The sequence below is a fragment of the Pristiophorus japonicus genome, unplaced genomic scaffold, assembly GCF_044704955.1.
Source record: "Pristiophorus japonicus isolate sPriJap1 unplaced genomic scaffold, sPriJap1.hap1 HAP1_SCAFFOLD_350, whole genome shotgun sequence".
In the NCBI taxonomy this organism is placed as follows: domain Eukaryota; kingdom Metazoa; phylum Chordata; class Chondrichthyes; family Pristiophoridae; genus Pristiophorus; species Pristiophorus japonicus.
Genome location: NW_027253325.1, coordinates 213,216 through 233,215, shown reverse-complemented (window position 1 = coordinate 233,215; position 20,000 = coordinate 213,216). Strand labels below are relative to the sequence as shown.

Genomic DNA, 20,000 nt, shown 5'->3' with positions numbered 1-20,000 from the left:
AACCCTCCTCTGTACCCTCTCCAGTGCAACATCCTGGTAAATCTCCTCAGCACGCTCTCCAGTGCAACATCCTGGTAAATCTCCTCTGTACCCTCTCCAGTGCAACATCCTGGTAAATCTCCTCTGTACCCTCTCTAGTGCAACATCCTGGTAAATCTCCTCTGTTCCCTCTCCAGTGCAACATCCTGGTAAATCTCCTCTGTACCCCCTCCAGTGCAACATCCTGGTAAATCTCCGCTGAACCATCGCTAGTGCAACATCCTGGTAAATCTCCTCTTTACCTTCTCCAGTGCAACATCCTGGTAAATCTCCTCTGTACACTCTCCAGTGCAACATCCTGGTAAATCTCCTCTGTACACTCTCCAGTGCAACATCCTGGTAAATCTCCTCTGTACCGTCTCCAGTGCAACATCCTGGTAACTCTCCTTTGTACCCTCTCCAGTGCAACATCCTGGTAAATCTCCTCTGTACTCTCTCCGGTGCAACATCCTGGTAACTCTCCTCTGTACCCTCTCCAGTGCAACATCCTGGTAACTCTCCTCAGCACGCTCTCCAGTGCAACATCCTGGTAAATCTCCTCTGTACCCTCTCCAATGCAACATCCTGGTAAATCTCCTCTGTACTCTCTCCTGTGCAACATCCTGGTAAATCTCCTCTGTACTCTCTCCTGTGCAACATCCTGGTAAATCTCCTCCGTACCCTCTCCAATGCAACATCCTGGTAAATCTCCTCTGTACTCTCTCCTGTGCAACATCCTGGTAAATCTCCTCTTTACCTTCTCCAGTGCAACATCCTGGTAAATCTCCTCTGTACACTCTCCAGTGCAACATCCTGGTAAATCTCCTCTGCACCCTCTCCAGTGCAACATCCTGGTATATCTCCTCAGCACCCACTCCAGTGCAACATCCTGGTAAATCTCCTCTGTACACTCTCCAGTGCAACATCCTGGTAAATCTCCTCTGTACCCTCTCCAGTGCAACATCCTGGTAAATCTCCTGTGTACCCTCTCCAGTGCAACATCCTGATAAATCTCCTCTGTACCCTCTCCAGTGCAACACCCTGGTAAATCTCCTCTGTACCCTCTCTAGTGCAACATCCTGGTAAATCTCCTCTGTACCCTCCCTAGTGCAACATCCTGCTAACTCTCCTCTGTACCCTCTCCAGTGCAACATACTGGTAACTCTCCTTTGTACTCTCTCCAGTGCAACATCCTGGTAAATCTCCTCTGCACCCTCTCCAGTGCAACATCCTGGTAAATCTCCTCAGCACCCTCTCCAGTGCAACATCCTGGTAAATCTCCTCTGTACCCTCTCCAGTGCAACATCCTGGTAAATCTCCTCTGTACCCTCTCCAGTGCAACATCCTGGTAAATCTCCTCAGCACCCTCTCCAGTGCAACATCCTGGTAAATCTCCTCTGTACCCTCTCTAGTGCAACATCCTGGTAAATCTCCGCGGTACCCTCTCCAGTGCAACATCCTGGTAACTCTCCTCTGTATCCTCTCCAGTGCAACATCCTGGTAAATCTCCTCTGTACCCTCTCCAGTGCAACATCCTGCTAACTCTCCTCTGTACCCTCTCCAGTGCAACATCCTGGTAAATCTCCTCTGTACCGTCTCCAGTGCAACATCCTGGTAACTCTCCTTTGTAACCTCTCCAGTGCAACATCCTGGTAAATCTCCTCTGTAACCTCTCTACTGCAACACCCTGGTAAATCTCCTCTGTACCCTCTCCAGTGCAACATCCTGGTAACTCTCCTCTGTACCCTCTCCAGTGCAACATCCTGGTAAATCTCCTCAGCACGCTCTCCAGTGCAACATCCTGGTAAATCTCCTCTGTACCCTCTCCAGTGCAACATCCTGGTAAATCTCCTCTGTACCCCCTCCAGTGCAACATCCTGGTAAATCTCCTCTGTACCCCCTCCAGTGCAACATCCTGGTAAATCTCCTCTGTTCCCTCTCCAGTGCAACATCCTGGTAAATCTCCTCTGTACCCCCTCCAGTGCAACATCCTGGTAAATCTCCGCTGTACCATCGCTAGTGCAACATCCTGGTAAATCTCCTCTTTACCTTCTCCAGTGCAACATCCTGGTAAATCTCCTCTGTACCCTCTCCAGTGCAACATCCTGGTAAATCTCCTCTGCACCCTCTCCAGTGCAACCTCCTGGTATATCTCCTCAGCACCCTCTCCAGTGCAACATCCTGGTAAATCTCCTCTGTACCCTCTCCAGTGCAACATCCTGGTAAATCTCCTCTGTGCCCTCTCCAGTGCAACATCCTGGTAAATCTCCTGTGTACCCTCTCCAGTGCAACATCCTGATAAATCTCCTCTGTACCCTCTCCAGTGCAACACCCTGGTAAATCTCCTCTGTACCCTCTCCAGTGCAAATTCATGCTAACTCTCCTCTGTACCCTCTCCAGTGCAACATCCTGGTACATCTCCTCTGTACCCTCTCCAGTGCAACATCCTGGTAAATCTCCTCTGTACTCTCTCCTGTGCAACATCCTGGTAAATCTCCTCTGTACTCTCTCCTGTGCAACATCCTGGTAAATCTCCTCCGTACCCTCTCCAATGCAACATCCTGGTAAATCTCCTCTGTACTCTCTCCTGTGCAACATCCTGGTAAATCTCCTCTTTACCTTCTCCAGTGCAACATCCTGGTAAATCTCCTCTGTACACTCTCCAGTGCAACATCCTGGTAAATCTCCTCTGCACCCTCTCCAGTGCAACATCCTGGTATATCTCCTCAGCACCCACTCCAGTGCAACATCCTGGTAAATCTCCTCTGTACACTCTCCAGTGCAACATCCTGGTAAATCTCCTCTGTACCCTCTCCAGTGCAACATCCTGGTAAATCTCCTGTGTACCCTCTCCAGTGCAACATCCTGATAAATCTCCTCTGTACCCTCTCCAGTGCAACACCCTGGTAAATCTCCTCTGTACCCTCTCTAGTGCAACATCCTGGTAAATCTCCTCTGTACCCTCCCTAGTGCAACATCCTGCTAACTCTCCTCTGTACCCTCTCCAGTGCAACATCCTGGTAACTCTCCTTTGTACTCTCTCCAGTGCAACATCCTGGTAAATCTCCTCTGTACCCTCTCCAGTGCAACATCCTGGTAAATCTCCTCAGCACCCTCTCCAGTGCAACATCCTGGTAAATCTCCTCTGTACCCTCTCCAGTGCAACATCCTGGTAAATCTCCTCTGTACCCTCTCCAGTGCAACATCCTGGTAAATCTCCTCAGCACCCTCTCCAGTGCAACATCCTGGTAAATCTCCTCTGTACCCTCTCTAGTGCAACATCCTGGTAAATCTCCGCGGTACCCTCTCCAGTGCAACATCCTGGTAACTCTCCTCTGTATCCTCTCCAGTGCAACATCCTGGTAAATCTCCTCTGTACCCTCTCCAGTGCAACATCCTGCTAACTCTCCTCTGTACCCTCTCCAGTGCAACATCCTGGTAAATCTCCTCTGTACCGTCTCCAGTGCAACATCCTGGTAACTCTCCTTTGTAACCTCTCCAGTGCAACATCCTAGTAAATCTCCTCTGTAACCTCTCTACTGCAACACCCTGGTAAATCTCCTCTGTACCCTCTCCAGTGCAACATCCTGGTAACTCTCCTCTGTACCCTCTCCAGTGCAACATCCTGGTAAATCTCCTCAGCACGCTCTCCAGTGCAACATCCTGGTAAATCTCCTCTGTACCCTCTCCAGTGCAACATCCTGGTAAATCTCCTCTGTACCCCCTCCAGTGCAACATCCTGGTAAATCTCCTCTGTACCCCCTCCAGTGCAACATCCTGGTAAATCTCCTCTGTTCCCTCTCCAGTGCAACATCCTGGTAAATCTCCTCTGTACCCCCTCCAGTGCAACATCCTGGTAAATCTCCGCTGTACCATCGCTAGTGCAACATCCTGGTAAATCTCCTCTTTACCTTCTCCAGTGCAACATCCTGGTAAATCTCCTCTGTACCCTCTCCAGTGCAACATCCTGGTAAATCTCCTCTGCACCCTCTCCAGTGCAACCTCCTGGTATATCTCCTCAGCACCCTCTCCAGTGCAACATCCTGGTAAATCTCCTCTGTACCCTCTCCAGTGCAACATCCTGGTAAATCTCCTCTGTGCCCTCTCCAGTGCAACATCCTGGTAAATCTCCTGTGTACCCTCTCCAGTGCAACATCCTGATAAATCTCCTCTGTACCCTCCCCAGTGCAACACCCTGGTAAATCTCCTCTGTACCCTCTCCAGTGCAAATTCATGCTAACTCTCCTCTGTACCCTCTCCAGTGCAACATCCTGGTACATCTCCTCTGTACCCTCTCCAGTGCAACATCCTGGTAACTCTCCTTTGTACTCTCTCCAGTGCAACATCCTGGTAAATCTCCTCTGTACCCTCTCTAGTGCAATACCCTGGTAAATCTCCTCTGTACCGTCTCCAATGCAACATCCTGGTAAATCTCCTCTGTACCCTCTCTAGTGCAACATCCTGCTAACTCTCCTCTGTACCCTCTCCAGTGCAACATCCTGGTAAATCTCCTCTGTACCCTCTCCAGTGCAACATCCTGGTAACTCTCCTTTGTACTCTCTCCAGTGCAACATCCTGGTAAATCTCCTCTGTACCCTCTCTAGTGCAATACCCTGGTAAATCTCCTCTTTACCTTCTCCAGTGCAACATCCTGGTAAATCTCATCTGTACCCTCTCCAGTGCAACATCCTGGTAAATCTCCTCTGTACCCTCTCCAGTGCAACATCCTGGTAAATCTCCTCTTTACCTTCTCCAGTGCAACATCCTGGTAAATCTCCTCTGTACCCTCTCCAGTGCAACATCCTGGTAAGTCTCCTCTGTACCCTCTCCAGTGCAACATCCTGGTAAATCTCTGCTGTACCATCGCTAGTGCAACATCCTGGTAAATCTCCTCTGTACCTCCTCCAGTGCAACATCCTGGTAAATCTCCGCTGTACCCTCTCCAGTGCAACATCCTGGTAAATCTCCTCTGTACCCTCGCTAGTGCAACATCCTGGTAAATCTCCTCTGTACCCTTTCCAGTGCAACACCCTGGTAAATCTCCTCTGTACCCTCTCTAGTGCAACATCCTGGTAAATCTCCTCTGTACCCTCTCCAGTGCAACATCCTGATAAATCTCCTCTGTACCCTCTCCAGTGCAACATCCTGGTAAATCTCCTCTGTACCCTCTCCAGTGCAACATCCTGGTAAATCTCCTCTGTACCCTCTCCAGTGCAACATCCTGGTAAATCTCCTCTATACCCTCTCCAGTGCAACATCCTGGTAAATCTCCTCTGTTCCCTCTCCAGTGCAACATCCTGGTAAATCTCCTCTGTTCACTCTCCAGTGCAACATCCTGGTAAATCTTCTCTGTACCCTCTCCAGTGCAACATCCTGGTAAATCTCCTCTGTTCCGTCTCCAGTGCAACATCCTGGTAAATCTCCTCTGTACCCTCTCCAGTGCAACATCCTGGTAAATCTCCTCTGTACCCTCTCCAGTGCAACATCCTGGTAAATCTCCTCTGTACCCTCTCCAGTGGAACATCCTGGTAAATCTCCTCTGTACCCTCTCCAGTGCAATCACATCCTTCCTGTAATGTGGTGACCAGAACTGCACGCAGTCATCACCGTCATCGGCAGTCCCTCGGAATCGAGGAAGACTTGCCTCCACTCTTAACACGAGTCCTGAGGTGGCTGAACAGTCCAATACGGGAACCACAGTCCCTGTCACAGGTGGGACAGATAGACGTTGAGGGAAGGGGAGGGTGGGACAGATGGACGTTGAGGGAAGGGGAGGGTGGGACAGATAGACGTTGAGGGAAGGGGAGGGTGGGACAGATAGACGTTGAGGGAAGGGGAGGGTGGGACAATAGACGTTGAGGCAAGGGGAGGGTGGGACAGACAGACATTGAGGGAAGGGGAGGGTGGGACAGATAGACGTTGAGGGAAGGGGAGGGTGGGACAGGTTTGCCGCACGCTCCTTCCGCTGCCTGCGCTTGGTTTCTGCACGCTCTCGGCGACGAGACTCGAGGTGCTCAGCGCCCTCCCGGATGCACTCCCTCCACTTAGGGCGGACTGGTCTTTGGGCCCAGGGACTCCCAGGTGTCGGTGGGGATGTTGCACTTTATCAGGGAGGCTTTGAGGGTGGTCCCTTGTAACGTTTCCTCTGCCCACCTTTGTCTGGTTTCTGCACAGTACGATACGATAACTGTGGTGTGATTGTTAAACTTTTTTAATAATCCAACGAGTTTTTAATTGCGATGTGTTGTTATGAATTCTTAAGCAATGAACCAATGAAGCAAAAACATTCTGGTGTCAAATTTGTTGACTTATAATACTCCTATGAAGTGCCTGTGGACATTTCACTATGTTAAATGCACGATATAAATACGAGCTGTTGTTGTTTAATGCTCAATCACGAACCCTGATCTCCGTTCATTCTTTCAGGGTCTCTCCCGATGTTTGTAACCAGCCGAACCTGTTCTGTCGGCCTCTTCACGATGTACATCCTGCTGATTCAGGGTAAGTCCTTTGTCTCTGTAGCTGCCGCTCTGATCACCAGCCTCTGCCAAGGACTCAATCATCCCACATCCTAGACATTGTTTGAAGTTCTGAGCGTGATTATTCAAAAACAATTTCCTCCAGTCCGGGAGTCAGTGACAGGGCAATCAGTTACAGCACGGGGTTCGATACAGAGTAAAGCTCCCTCTGTACTGTCCTATCAAACACTCCCAGGGCAGGTACAGGGGGTTCGATACAGAGTAAAGCTCCCTCTACACTGTCCTATCAAACACTCCCAGGGCAGGTACAGGGGGTTAGATACAGAGTAAAGCTCCCTCTGCACTGTCCCATCAAACAACCAGGGCAGGTACAGCATGGGGTTAGATACAGAGTAAAGCTCCCTCTACACTATCCCATTAAACACTCACAGGGCAGGTACAGGGGGTTAGATACAGAGTAAAGCTCCCTCTACACTGTCCCATCAAACACTCCCAGGGCAGGTACAGGGGGTTAGATACAGAGTAAAGCTCCCTCTACACTGTCCCATCAAACACTCCCAGGGCAGGTACAGGGGGTTAGATACAGAGTAAAGCTCCCTCTACACTGTCCCATCAAACACTCCCAGGGCAGGTACAGGGGGTTAGATACAGAGTAAAGCTCCCTCTACACTGTCCCATCAAACACTCCCAGGGCAGGTACAGGCGGTTAGGTACAGAGTAAAGCTCCCTCTGCACTGTCCTATCAAACACTCCCAGGGTAGGTACAGCACGGGTTAGATCCAGAGTAAAGCTCCCTCTACAGTGTCCCATCAAACACTCCCAGGGCAGGTACAGCACGGGTTAGATACAGAGTAAAGCTTTCTCTACACTGTCCCATCAAACACTCCCAGGGCAGGTACAGGGGGTAAGATACAGAGTAAAGCTCCCTCTACACTGTCCCATCAAACACTCCCAGGGCAGGTACAGGGGGTTGATTACAGAGTAAAGCTCCCTCTACACTGTCCCATCACATACTCCCGGAGCAGGTACAGGGGGTTAGATACAGAGTAAAGCTCCCTCTACACTGTCCCATCAAACACTCCCAGGGCAGGTACAGCACGGGTTAGATACAGAGTAAAGCTCCATCTACACTGTCCCATCAAACACTCCCAGGGCAGGTACAGGGGGTTAGATACAGAGTAAAGCTCCCTCTACACTGTCCCATCAAACACTCCCAGGGCAGGTACAGGCGGTTAGATACAGAGTAAAGCTCCCTCTACACGGTCCCATCAAACACTCCCAGGGCAGGTACAGGGGGTTAGATACAGAGTAAAGCTCCCTCTACACTGTCCCATCAAACACTCCCAGGGCAGGTACAGCACGGGTTAGATCCAGAGTAAAGCTCCCTCTACAGTGTCCCATCAAACACGCCCAGGGCAGGTACAGCACGGGTTAGATACAGAGTAAAGCTCCCTCTACACTGTCCCATCAAACACTCCCAGGGCAGGTACAGCACGGGTTAGAGACAGAGTAAAGCTCCCTCTACACTGTCCCATCAAACACTCCCAGGGCAGGTACAGCACGGGTTAGATCCAGAGTAAAGCTCCCTCTACAGTGTCCCATCAAACACTCCCAGGGCAGGTACAGCACGGGTTAGATACAGAGTAAAGCTCCCTCTACACTGTCCCATCAAACACTCCCAGGGCAGGTACAGCACGGGTTAGATACAGAGTAAAGCTCCCTCTACACTGTCCCATCAAACACTCCCAGGGCAGGTACAGCACGGGTTAGATACAGAGTAAAGCTCCCTCTACACTGTCCCATCAAACACTCCCAGGGCAGGTACAGGGGGTTAGATACAGAGTAAAGCTCCCTCTACACTGTCCCATCAAACACTCCCAGGGCAGGTACAGGCGGTTAGATACAGAGTAAAGCTCCCTCTACACTGTCCCATCAAACACTCCCAGGGCAGGTACAGGGGGTTAGATACAGAGTAAAGCTCCATCAACACTGTCCTATCAAACACTCCCAGGGCAGGTACAGCACGGGTTAGATCCAGAGCAAAGGTCCCTCTACAGTGTCCCATCAAACACTCCCAGGGCAGGTACAGCACGGGTTAGATACAGAGTAAAGCTCCCTCTACACTGTTCCATCAAACACTCCCAGGGCAGGTACAGGGGGTTAGATACAGAGTAAAGCTCTCTCTACACTGTCCCATCAAACACTCCCAGGGCAGGTACAGCACGCGGTTAGATACAGAGTAAAGCTCCCTCTACACTGTCCCATCAAACACTCCCAGGGCAGGTATAGGGAGTTAGATACAGAGTAAAGCTCCCTCTACACTGTCCCATCAAACACTCCCAGGGCAGGTATAGGGAGTTAGATACAGAGTAAAGCTCCCTCTACACTGCCCCATCAAACACTCCCAGAGCAGGTCCAGGGAGTTAGATACTGAGTAAAGCTCCCTCTGCACTGTCCCATCAAACACTCCCAGGGCAGGTATAGGGAGTTAGATACAGAGTAAAGCTCCCTCTGCACTGTCCCATCAAACACTCCCAGGGTGGGTACAGGGGGTTAGATACAGAGTAAAGCTCCCTCTACACTGTCCCATCAAACACTCCCAGGGCAGGTACAGCACGGGGTTAGATACAGAGTAAAGCTCCCTCTACACTGTCCCATCAAACACTCCCAGGGCAGGTACAGCACGGGGTTATATACAGAGTAAAGCTCCCTCTACACTGTCCCATCAAACACTCCCAGGGCAGGTACAGGGGGTTAGATACAGAGTAAAGCTCCCTCTACACTGTCCCATCAAACACTCCCAGGGCAGGTATAGGGAGTTAGATACAGAGTAAAGCTCTCTCTACACTGCCCCATCAAACACTCCCAGGGCAGGTACAGGGAGTTAGATACAGAGTAAAGCTCCCTCTGCACTGTCCCATCAAACACTCCCAGGGCAGGTATAGGGAGTTAGATACAGAGTAAAGCTCCCTCTGCACTGTCCCATCAAACACTCCCAGGGTGGGTACAGGGGGTTAGATACAGAGTAAAGCTCCATCAACACTGTCCTATCAAACACTCCCAGGGCAGGTACAGCACGGGGTTAGATACAGAGTAAAGCTCCCTCTACACTGTCCCATCAAACACTCCCAGGGCAGGTATAGGGAGTTAGATACAGAGTAAAGCTCCCTCTGCACTGTCCCATCAAACACTCCCAGGGTGGGTACAGGGGGTTAGATACAGAGTAAAGCTCCCTCTACACTGTCCCATCAAACACTCCCAGGGCAGGTACAGCACGGGGTTATATACAGAGTAAAGCTCCCTCTACACTGTCCCATCAAACACTCCCAGGGCAGGTACAGGGGGTTAGATACAGAGTAAAGCTCCCTCTACACTGTCCCATCAAACACTCCCAGGGCAGGTATAGGGAGTTAGATACAGAGTAAAGCTCTCTCTACACTGCCCCATCAAACACTCCCAGGGCAGGTACAGGGAGTTAGATACAGAGTAAAGCTCCCTCTGCACTGTCCCATCAAACACTCCCAGGGCAGGTATAGGGAGTTAGATACAGAGTAAAGCTCCCTCTGCACTGTCCCATCAAACATTCCCAGGGTGGGTACAGGGGGTTAGATACAGAGTAAAGCTCCATCAACACTGTCCTATCAAACACTCCCAGGGCAGGTACAGCACGGGGTTAGATACAGAGTAAAGCTCCCTCTACGCTGTCCCATCAAACACTCCCAGGGCAGGTACAGTGGGTTAGATACAGAGTAAAGCTCCCTCTACACTGTCCCATCAAACACTCCCAGGGCAGGTCCAGGGGGTGAGATACAGAGTAAAGCTCCTTCTGCACTGTCCCATCAAACACTCCCAGGGCAGGTACAGCACGGGGTTAGATACAGAGTATAGCTCCCTCGACACTGTCCCATCAAACACTCCCAGGGCGGGTACAGCACGGGGTTAGATACAGAGTAAAGCTCCCTCTACACTGTCCCATCAAACACTCCCAGGGCATGTACAGGGGGTTAGATACAGAGTAAAGCTCCCTCTACACGGTCCCATCAAACACTCCCAGGGCAGGTACAGGCGGTTAGATACAGAGTAAAGCTCCCTCTACACTGTCCCATCAAACACTCCCAGGGCAGGTACAGGGGGTTAGATACAGAGTAAAGCTCCCTCGACACTGTCCCATCAAACACTCCCAGGGCAGGTACAGCACGGGTTAGATCCAGAGCAAAGCTCCCTCTACAGTGTCCCATCAAACACTCCCAGGGCTGGTACAGCACGGGTTAGATACAGAGTAAAGCTCCCTCTACACTGTCCCATCAAACACTCCCAGGGCAGGTACTGCACGGGTTAGAGACAGAGTAAAGCTCCCTCTACACTGTCCCATCAAACACTCCCAGGGCAGGTCCAGGGGGTTAGATACAGAGTAAAGCTCCTTCTGCACTGTCCCATCAAACACTCCCAGGGCAGGTACAGGGGGTTAGATACAGAGTAAAGCTCTCTCTACACTGTCCCATCAAACACTCCCAGGGCAGGTACAGCACGCGGTTAGATACAGAGTAAAGCTCCCTCTACACTGTCCCATCAAACACTCCCAGGGCAGGTATAGGGAGTTAGATACAGAGTAAAGCTCCCTCTACACTGTCCCATCAAACACTCCCAGGGCAGGTATAGGGAGTTAGATACAGAGTAAAGCTCCCTCTACACTGCCCCATCAAACACTCCCAGGGCAGGTACAGGGAGTTAGATACTGAGTAAAGCTCCCTCTGCACTGTCCCATCAAACACTCCCAGGGCAGGTATAGGGAGTTAGATCAGAGTAAAGCTCCCTCTGCACTGTCCCATCAAACACTCCCAGGGTGGGTACAGGGGGTTAGATACAGAGTAAAGCTCCCTCTACACTGTCCCATCAAACACTCCCAGGGCAGGTACAGCACGGGGTTAGATACAGAGTAAAGCTCCCTCTACACTGTCCCATCAAACACTCCCAGGGCAGGTACAGCACGGGGTTAGATGCAGAGTGAAGCTCCCTCTACACTGTCCCATCAAACACTCCCAGGGCAGGTACAGGGGGTTAGATATAGAGTAAAGCTCCCTCTACACTGTCCCATCAAACACTCCCAGGGCAGGTATAGGGAGTTAGATACAGAGTAAAGCTCTCTCTACACTGCCCCATCAAACACTCCCAGGGCAGGTACAGGGAGTTAGATACAGAGTAAAGCTCCCTCTGCACTGTCCCATCAAACACTCCCAGGGCAGGTATAGGGAGTTAGATACAGAGTAAAGCTCCCTCTGCACTGTCCCATCAAACACTCCCAGGGTGGGTACAGGGGGTTAGATACAGAGTAAAGCTCCATCAACACTGTCCTATCAAACACTCCCAGGGCAGGTACAGCACGGGGTTAGATACAGAGTAAAGCTCCCTCTACACTGTCCCATCAAACACTCCCAGGGCAGGTATAGGGAGTTAGATACAGAGTAAAGCTCCCTCTACACTGTCCCATCACACACTCCCAGGGCAGGTACAGGGGGTTAGATATAGAGTAAAGCTCCCTCTACACTGTCCCATCAAACACTCCCAGGGCAGTTACAGGGGGTTAGATACAGAGTAAAGCTCCCTCTGCACTGTCCCATCAAACACTCCCAGGGCAGGTACAGGGGGTTAGATACAGAGTAAAGCTCCCTCTACACTGTCCCATCAAACACTCCCAGGGCAGGTACAGGGGGTTAGATACAGAGTAAAGCTCCCTCTACACTGTCCCATCAAACACTCCCAGGGCAGGTACAGGGGGTTAGATACAGAGTAAAGCTCCCTCTACACTGTCCCATCAAACACTCCCAGGGCAGGTACAGGGGGTTAGATACAGAGTAAAGCTCCCTCTACACTGTCCCATCAAACACTCCCAGGGCAGGTACAGGGGGTTAGATACAGAGTAAAGCTCCCTCTACACTGTCCCATCAAACCCTCCCAGGGCAGGTACAGGGGGTTAGATACAGAGTAATGCTCCCTCTACACTGTCCCATCAAACACTCCCAGGGCAGGTACAGGGGGTTAGATACAGAGTAAAGCTCCCTCTACACTGTGTCGAAATCTCGACCTCCGAAAAGAATGACTCCGACACTTACAGCTCCGGTAGAGGTTTCTTTAATTTACTTGCTAGCAAGGGGCAGGTCACACTCAGTCAAGGGCTCAGTGAACACCTCCGAAATGGTACCGTTTCACAAGATATTTCTGCAGCAAAACCCAAGTTATGGCCTCTCCCTGTGTATTGGCTCTGTCTCACAGTCAGTGAATACAGATCGAGAGTTAATTATTACATCCTTGTCCTGACATGGTTTCCAGATATTTCCTTTATGTCAGGGCTATCAGTTGGCCAGCCGGCCATTACTCCATGAGAGTGTGGTAATGAGCTGTTACCTGTCTTGCATTGTGTCAGGATTGTCCAGTTTCCTGGTCAGTTTATCTGTTTGCATCAAATGGATGAGGTCTCTACAAGAGATAACGGCTGGTGGTTTGAGTCTAGAAGAAAAGGTTGGGGTGACATGGAACTGGTGTCGTGTAGACAATAGGAGAGCACCATGGAGGGGGCTACTTGTCTCAGCATGACTTGTCTCCTAGCTGTCTGATGGCCATCAGCTATCTCAAACCAGGTTTAGCTGTTTATGCAAGCTGACTGCTTTTATGCACCAAGTTCTGGAAGGACCAGGACTGCATTTTGATATATATATATATTGCACACAAATACCGTATGGTATCACCTTAGATAAAAATACATTTCCACAACTGATGGATTGCTCTCTCCCTGTTCCCATCGCAGGTTCGATCGCGGCCCTGCTTCCCACCTCCCCGGTCATCGCCCTGTTTGGCCGTGACCTGACCCTGCCGTGCTCTTTCACCCCTGACCCGGGGATCAGCCTGCTGCGCTTGGTGGTAACATGGCAGCTGGTGGGGTCGGAACGGGTGGTGCACAGCTTCTATTACCGGCGGGACCAGCTGGCCAGGCAAGACCCCGCCTACCACAACCGCACGCGGCTCTTCCCCGAGGCGCTGCTGGCCGGTAACGCCTCGCTGCGGCTCAGCGGCGTGCGTCTGGATGACCAGGCGGTCTACATGTGCAGCGTGAGCAGCGAGATCGGCACCAGCAACGCCGTCATGGACCTTCTCGTCGCAGGTAAGCAGGTGCGGCGCTCCCTCAGTACTGCCCCTCCGACAGTGCGGCACTCCCTCAGTACTGCCCCTCCGACAGTGCGGCACTCCCTCAGTACTGCCCCTCCGACAGTGCGGCGCTCCCTCAGTACTGCCCCTCCGACAGTGCGGCGCTCCCACAGTACTGCCCCTCCGACAGTGTGGCGCTCCCACAGTACTGCCCCTCCGACAGTGCGGCGCTCCTTCAGTACTGTCCCTCCGACAGTGCGGCGCTCCCTCAGTACTGCCCCTCCGACAGTGCGGCGCTCCCTCAGTACTGCCCCTCCGACAGTGCGGCACTCCCTCAGTACTGCCCCTCCGACAGTGCGGCACTCCCTCAGTACTGCCCCTCCGACAGTGCGGCGCTCCTTCAGTACTGTCCCTCCGACAGTGCGGCGCTCCCTCAGTACTGCCCCTCCGACAGTGCGGCACTCCCTCAGTACTACCCCTCCGACAGTGCGGCACTCCCTCAGTACTGCCCCTCCGACAGTGCGGCACTCCCTCAGTACTGCCCCTCCGACAGTGTGGCGCTCCCTCAGTACTGCCCCTCCGACAGTGCGGCACTCCCTCAGTAACGCCCCTCCAACAGTGCGGTGCTCCCTCAGTACCGCCCCTCCGACAGTGCGGCTCTCCCTCAGTACTGCCCCTCCGACAGTGTGGCGCTCCCTCAGTACTGCCCCTCCGACAGTGCGGCGCTCCCTCAGTACTGTCCAGGTAGAGAGAGAGACACACACAAGTGAGAGTGGGGGAGAGACAGAAAGAGAGAGACAGAGAGAGAGTGGAAGAGCGATAGTGATAGGGGATTCAATTGTAAGGGGAATAGATAGGCGTTTCTGCGGCCGCAACCGAGACTCCAGGATGGTATGTTGCCTCCCTGGTGCAAGGGTCAAGGATGTCTCGGAGCGGGTGGAGGACATTCTAAAAAGGGAGGGAGAACAGCCAGTTGTCGTGGTGCACATTGGTACCAACGACATAGGTAAAAAAAGGGATGAGTTCCTACGAAATGAATTTAAGGAGCTAGGAGCTAAATTAAAAAGTAGGACCTCAAAAGTAGTAATCTCGGGATTGCTACCAGTGCCACGTGCTAGTCAGAGTAGGAATCGCAGGATAGCTCAGATGAATACGTGGCTTGAGCAATGGTGCAGCAGGGAGGGATTCAAATTCCTGGGGCATTGGAACCGGTTCTGGGGGAGGTGGGACCAGTACAATCCGGACGGTCTGCACCTGGGCAGAATCGGAACCAATGTCCTCGGGGGAGTGTTTGCTAGTGCTGTTGGGGAGGAGTTAAACTAATATGGCAGGGGGATGGGAACCAATGCAGGGAGATAGAGGGAAACAAAAAGGAGGCAAAAACAAAAGACAGAAAGGAGATGAGGAAAAGTGGAGGGCAGAGAAACCCAAGGCAAAGAACAAAAAGGGCCATTGTACAGCAAAATTCTAAAAGGACAGAGGGTGTTAAAAAAACAAGCCTAAAGGCTTTGTGTCTTAATGCAAGGAGTATCCGCAATAAGGTGGATGAATTAACTGTGCAAATAGATGTTAACAAATATGATGTGATTGGGATTACGGAGACGTGGCTCCAGGATGATCAGGGCTGGGAACTCAACATCCAGGGGTATTCAACATTCAGGAAGGATAGAATAAAAGGAAAAGGAGGTGGGGTAGCATTGCTGGTTAAGGAGGAGATTAAGGCAATAGTTAGGAAGGACATTAGCTTGGATGATGTGGAATCTATATGGGTAGAGCTGCAGAACACCAAAGGGCAAAAAACGTTAGTGGGAGTTGTGTACAGACCTCCAAACAGTAGTAGTGATGTTGGGGAGGGCATCAAACAGGAAATTAGGGGTGCGTGCAATAAAGGTGCAGCAGTTATAATGGGTGACTTTAATATGCACATAGATTGGGCTAACCAAACTGGAAGCAATACGGTGGAGGAGGATTTTCTGGAGTGCATAAGGGATGGTTTTTTAGACCAATATGTCGAGGAACCAACTAGGGGGGAGGCCATCTTAGACTGGGTGTTATGTAATGAGAAAGGATTAATTAGCAATCTCGTTGTGCGAGGCCCCTTGGGGAAGAGTGACCATAATATGGTGGAATTCTGCATTAGGATGGAGAATGAAACAGTTAATTCAGAGACCATGGTCCAGAACTTAAAGAAGGCTAACTTTGAAGGTATGAGGCGTGAATTGGCTGAGATGGATTGGCGAATGATACTTAAGGGGTTGACTGTGGATGGGCAATGGCAGACATTGAGAGACCGCATGGATGAATTACAACAATTGTACATTCCTGTCTGGCGTAAAAATAAAAAAGGGAAGGTGGCTCAACCGTGGCTATCAAGGGAAATCAGGGATAGTATTAAAGCCAAGGAAGTGGCATACAAATTGGCCAGAAATAGCAGCGAACCTGGGGACTGGGAGAAATTTAGAACTCAGCAGAGGAGGACAAAGTGTTTGATTAGGGCAGGGAAAATGGAGTATGAGAAGAAGCTTGCAGGGAACATTAAGACGGATTGCAAAAGTTTCTATCGATATGTAAAGAGAAAAAGGTTAGTAAAGACAAACGTAGGTCCCCTGCAGTCAGAATCAGGGGAAGTCATAACGGGGAACAAAGAAATGGCGGACCAATTGAACAAGTACTTTGGTTCGGTATTCACGAAGGAGGACACGAACAACCTTCCGGTTATAAAAGGGGTCGGGGGGTCTAGTAAGGAGGAGGAACTGAGGGAAATCCTTATTAGCCGGGAAATTGTGTTGGGGAAATTGATGGGATTGAAGGCCGATAAATCCCCAGGGCCTGATGGACTGCATCCCAGAGTACTTAAGGAGGTGGCCTTGGAAATAGTGGATGCGTTGACAGTCATTTTCCAACATTCCATTGACTCTGGATCAGTTCCTATGGAGTGGAGGGTAGCCAATGTAACCCCACTTTTTAAAAAAGGAGGGAGAGAGAAAACAGGGAATTATAGACCGGTCAGCCTGACATCGGTAGTGGGTAAAATGATGGAATCAATTATTAAGGATGTCATAGCAGTGCATTTGGAAAGAGGTGACATGATAGGTCCAAGTCAGCATGGATTTGTGAAAGGGAAATCATGCTTGACAAATCTTCTGGAATTTTTTGAGGATGTTTCCAGTAGAGTGGATAAGGGAGAACCAGTCGATGTGGTATATTTGGACTTTCAGAAGGCTTTCGACAAGGTCCCACACAAGAGATTGATGTGCAAAGTTAGAGCACATGGGATTGGGGGTAGTGTGCTGACGTGGATTGAGAACTGGTTGTCAGACAGGAAGCAAAGAGTAGGAGTAAATGGGTACTTTTCAGAATGGCAGGCAGTGACTAGTGGGGTACCGCAAGGTTCTGTGCTGGGGCCCCAGCTGTTTACACTGTACATTAATGATTTAGATGAGGGGATTAAATGTAGTATCTCCAAATTTGCGGATGACACTAAGTTGGGTGGCAGTGTGAGCTGCGAGGAGGATGCTGTGAGGCTGCAGAGCGACTTGGATAGGTTAGGTGAGTGGGCAAATGCATGGCAGATGAAGTATAATGTGGATAAATGTGAGGTTATCCACTTTGGTGGTAAAAACAGAGAGACAGACTATTATCTGAATGGTGACAGATTAGGAAAAGGGGAGGTGCAAAGAGACCTGGGTGTCATGGTACATCAGTCATTGAAGGTTGGCATGCAGGTACAGCAGGCGGTTAAGAAAGCAAATGGCATGTTGGCCTTCATAGCAAGGGGATTTGAGTACAGGGGCAGGGAGGTGTTGCTACAGTTGTACAGGGCCTTGGTGAGGCCACACCTGGAGTATTGTGTACAGTTTTGGTCTCCTAACCTGAGGAAGGACATTCTTGCTATTGAGGGAGTGCAGCGAAGGTTCACCAGACTGATTCCTGGGATGGCGGGACTGACCTATCAAGAAAGACTGGATCAACTGGGCTTGTATTCACTGGAGTTCAGAAGAATGAGAGGGGACCTCATAGAAACGTTTAAAATTCTGACGGGACTGGAAAGGTTAGATGCAGGAAGAATGTTCCCAATGTTGGGGAAGTCCAGAACCAGGGGTCACAGTCTAAGGATAAGGGGTAAGCCATTTAGGACTGAGATGCGGAGGAACTTCTTCACCCAGAGAGTGGTGAACCTGTGGAATTCTCTACCACAGAAAGTTGTTGAGGCCAATTCACTAAATATATTCAAAAAGGAGTTAGATGAGGTCCTTACTACTAGGGGGATCAAGGGGTATGGCGAGAAAGCAGGAATGGGGTACTGAAGTTGAATGTTCAGCCATGAACTCATTGAATGGCGGTGCAGGCTAGAAGGGCCGAATGGCCTACTCCTGCACCTATTTTCTATGTTTCTATGTTTCTATGAGAGAGACAGAGAGAGAGAGAGACAGACTGAGAGTTAGGGAGGGGCAGTGAGATTTTTTGGAGATTGCTGAACCTGGATGGGCCGAATGGGCTGTCGATTCGGGTGTGCCGATGTTGGGGGGAAGTGCGGGAGGGTGATGGAGGGGGGGCGATTCCTACAGGGGTCGAGCCGGGGCGGGGTGCGGGGAAGGTGTGGTGGGGTTGCGGTTCCTGCGAGGGGAGTGGGGATTGGGGGGAGTGGGGGTGTGGGGGAGGGGGAGGGGGGGGGAGTGGGGGTATGGGGGAAGGGGAGTGGGGATTGGGGGGAGTGGGGATTGGGGGTGTGGGGGAGGGGGAGGGGGGGGGAGTGGGGGTATGGGGGAGGGGGAGTGGGGATTGGGGGGAGTGGGGATTGGGGGGAGTGGGGGTGTGGGGGAGGGGGAGGGGGGGGGAGTGGGGGTATGGGGGAGGGGGAGTGGGGATTGGGGGGAGTGGGGATTGGGGGGAGTGGGGGTGTGGGGGAGGGGGAGGGGGAGTGGGGGTATGGGGGAGGGGGAGTGGGGATTGGGGGGAGTGGGGATTGGGGTGTGGGGGAGGGGGAGGGGGGGAGTGGGGGTATGGGGGAGGGGGAGTGGGGATTGGGGGGAGTGGGGATTGTGGTGTGGGGGAGGAGAGTGGGGAGGGGTGTGGGGAGTGGGGGTGTGGGGGAGGGGGAGGTGGGGATTGGGGGGAGTGGGGGGTCTGGGGGAGTGGGGGGAGTGGGGAGTGGGGGTGTGGGGGGAGTGGGGGTGTGGGGAGGGGGAGTGGGGATTGGGAGGAGTGGAGGTCTGGGGGAGTGGGGGGGTGGGGGAGTGGGGGGTGTGGGGGAATGGAAGGGGGGGGAGTGGGGATTGGGGGGGAGTGGGGATTGGGGAGTGGGGGTGTGGGGGAGGGGTGTGGGGTAGGGGGAGTGGGGATTGGGGGGAGTGGGGGTCTGGGGGAGTGGGGGGTGTGGGGGTGTGGGGAAGGGGGTCTGGGGAAGTGGGGGGTGTGGGGGAGTGGGGGGTGTGGGGGAGTGGGGGTTGGGGAAGGGGGTGTGGGGGGAGGGATGGAGGAGGGGGGAGTGGGGAGTGCGGGAGGGATGGGGGAGGGAGTGCGGGGGAGGGATTGGGGAGGGGGGAGTGGGAACGGGGGAGGGATGGGGGAGGGGGGAGTGCGGGGGAGGGATGGGGGAAGGGGGGAACGGGGGAGGGATGGGGGAGTGGGGAACGGGGGAGGGATGGGGGAGGGGGGAGTGCGGGGAGGGATGGGGGAGGGGGGAGTGGGGAACGGGGGAGGGATGGGGGAGGGGGGAGTGCGGGGGAGGGATGGGGGAGGGGGGAACGGGGGAGGGATGGGGGAGTGGGGAACGGGGGAGGGATAGGGGAGGGGGGAGTGGGGAACGGGAGAGGGATGGGGGAGGGGGGAGTGCGGGGGAGGGATGGGGGAGGGGGGAACGGGGGAGGGATGGGGAGTGGGGAACGGGGGAGGGATAGGGGAGGGGGGAGTGGGGAACGGGAGAGGGATGGGGAGGGGGGAGTGGGGAGTGTGGGGGAGGGATAGGGGAGGGGGGAGTGGGGAACGGGGGAGGGATGGGGGAGGGGGGAGTGCGGGGGAGGGATGGGGGAGGGGGGGGGAAGGGAGGGATGGGGAGGGTGGGGAACGGGGGAGGGATAGGGGAGGGGGGAGTGGGGAACGGGAGAGGGATGGGGGAGGGGGGAGTGCGGGGGAGGGATGGGGGAGGGGGGAACGGGGGAGGGATGGGGGAGTGGGGAACGCGGGGGAGGGCTGGGGGCGGGGGAGTGCGGGGGAGGGATGGGGGGGGGGGAGTGCGGGGGAGGGATGGGGGAGGGGGGAACGGGGGGAGGGATGGGGGAGTGGGGCGTGGGGAACGGGGGGGAAAGGGAGGGGAACGGGGGAGGGAATGGGGAGTGGGGAACGGGGGAGGGCATGGGGAGT

General features: G+C 52.9%; 2 protein-coding genes across 3 annotated transcripts in view; one reads left to right on the top strand and one right to left on the bottom strand.

The window, feature by feature from the left end:
- LOC139250210 (poliovirus receptor homolog) overlaps window positions 1–20,000 on the bottom strand; it is a 114,857-nt gene that overhangs the window by 53,429 nt on the left and 41,428 nt on the right. The gene's annotated exons all lie outside the window — the stretch shown is intronic.
- The window catches only part of LOC139250206 (CD276 antigen-like), a 35,823-nt gene that overhangs the window by 8,564 nt on the left and 7,259 nt on the right, over window positions 1–20,000 (top strand). Inside the window, exons 2-3 of the mRNA XM_070872701.1 lie at window positions 6,445–6,519; window positions 13,300–13,653. Coding sequence (XP_070728802.1) covers window positions 6,445–6,519; window positions 13,300–13,653 — 429 coding nt within the window. The remainder of the gene's footprint in view (window positions 1–6,444; window positions 6,520–13,299; window positions 13,654–20,000) is intronic.